The sequence below is a fragment of the Dinoponera quadriceps genome, unplaced genomic scaffold (genome assembly GCF_001313825.1).
Source record: "Dinoponera quadriceps isolate SergipeBrazil2010 unplaced genomic scaffold, ASM131382v1 scaffold6724, whole genome shotgun sequence".
Taxonomy (NCBI): domain Eukaryota; kingdom Metazoa; phylum Arthropoda; class Insecta; order Hymenoptera; family Formicidae; genus Dinoponera; species Dinoponera quadriceps.
The window spans coordinates 1-1,479 of NW_014560591.1; the positions used below are offsets into that span (position 1 = coordinate 1).

General features: G+C 29.9%; 1 protein-coding gene across 1 annotated transcript; it reads right to left on the reverse strand.

Moving 5' to 3' along the window:
- Nucleotides 1–7: 7 nt before the first annotated feature.
- Nucleotides 8–1,015, reverse strand: LOC106750847 (alpha-tocopherol transfer protein-like). Its single transcript, XM_014631456.1, has one exon. It carries the CDS (start codon nt 657–659, stop codon nt 369–371), a length of 291 nt encoding a protein of 96 aa, XP_014486942.1. The 5' UTR covers nt 660–1,015; the 3' UTR covers nt 8–368.
- Between the last annotated feature and the right edge of the window lie 464 nt (nt 1,016–1,479).

Consider the following 1,479-nt stretch of genomic DNA (forward strand, 5'->3'; position numbering starts at 1 on the left):
GTCATTATACAGATGTTTTCACATTCAATGGATAATATGGTCTGTTTCACTGAAACTCCGAATAGTATAATATGCAAAAGGTTCGTTTATACCAATTGTTTTTAATATGCCAAAACTTTTATGAGCATATTTTCCTGTTTTAAATAATGCATAATAATTCTACAAAATTTTTAATATTTTGTGTGTCCTGACATAACTGCAAAATAACTGATGTGCAACTAACCTCCATTCTAATTTCTCAAAATAAGAATTATTGAAATTTGTTTGATAGAATTTATGACGAGGCTATGTAATGTGTTTAAATACGTAGTAAAACTAATATGTATATATTCAAGTTGTTCAGCGATTAATATAAAAAAATATTATGCTTACACGGTTTTGAAAGCATCTCGTAATCGTTTCTCTTTCAGTATGTCTCTATTGGAAAATAATTCCGGCATATGAGTTCTACAAGTGTAATAATTTTCAACCATTTTCTTCGTCGACTCTATGTGATAGTAAGTGTTATGTATAAATATGGCGAGCTTCACGTCCTGGATTTTCGGCAGATGTGGTTGTTCTTTGCACCATTTCGTCAGAATCTGCACGTCCGATAATTTTAGTTCTGGATTTTTCGTCAGTTCTTCTTCGATAGTAATGCACTTTATTGGAGACATCATTTAAAACTCGTATTTTTTATCAAATTTCACTTGCACTTCACTGCCACAAGACTGATCAAACTCAATGAATTCCTCAGATAAACATTTGTTTATTAAGTTACATTTTTCATTTCAAGCTACATTTTTCATTACCTGCCTTGATGGAAACTAATTTCTACTAATAACTGTTCGTCAAATTATATGATAACAGTGCAAATAAGTTTGATTAATGGTAATTTTCTTTGCGAAACAGTAACAAGAAATGTCAGATGTTTGCTTGACTGTCGTACTTTGATAATGATGTGCTATTCCTTACCGTCTCAATATTTATCTCGTTCGATCTTTTGATCTTTGTTCCCTACTTTTGGCAATCTCATATTGATTCGTTTGGCCTCGTTTCTTCATCTTTAAACATTTTATGCATGCTGTGAAAAGTAGTAAAAGAAGTGTTTATACAACGTATATGCGTAATTCTTTCTGATAGATTGTTTCAACAACCTGTACTAAAAAAATGTATTGAAGTTAGCTTATGTAAATTTAGTTTGTTTATTCCATCCATAAAAATTATAATCACAGTACATAATAAATAATACATAATACAATTTTTCTGTAAGGATATGAAATAATACAATAAAATGAAACATAGTTAATTGTAATACGTGTCTTATTTATATCGGTATTAGGTTTTTTAGCACCTTAGTTCTGTAATTTAAATAATTCATTTTTATAATTGCATCATTGCGGCGATAAACCATGAATGCGAGATTATATGTTGTTAAAGTGATTGAGATCCTTGATAATAAACAACAGGACTTGCGTGTATCTGTAAGAAACATACGTG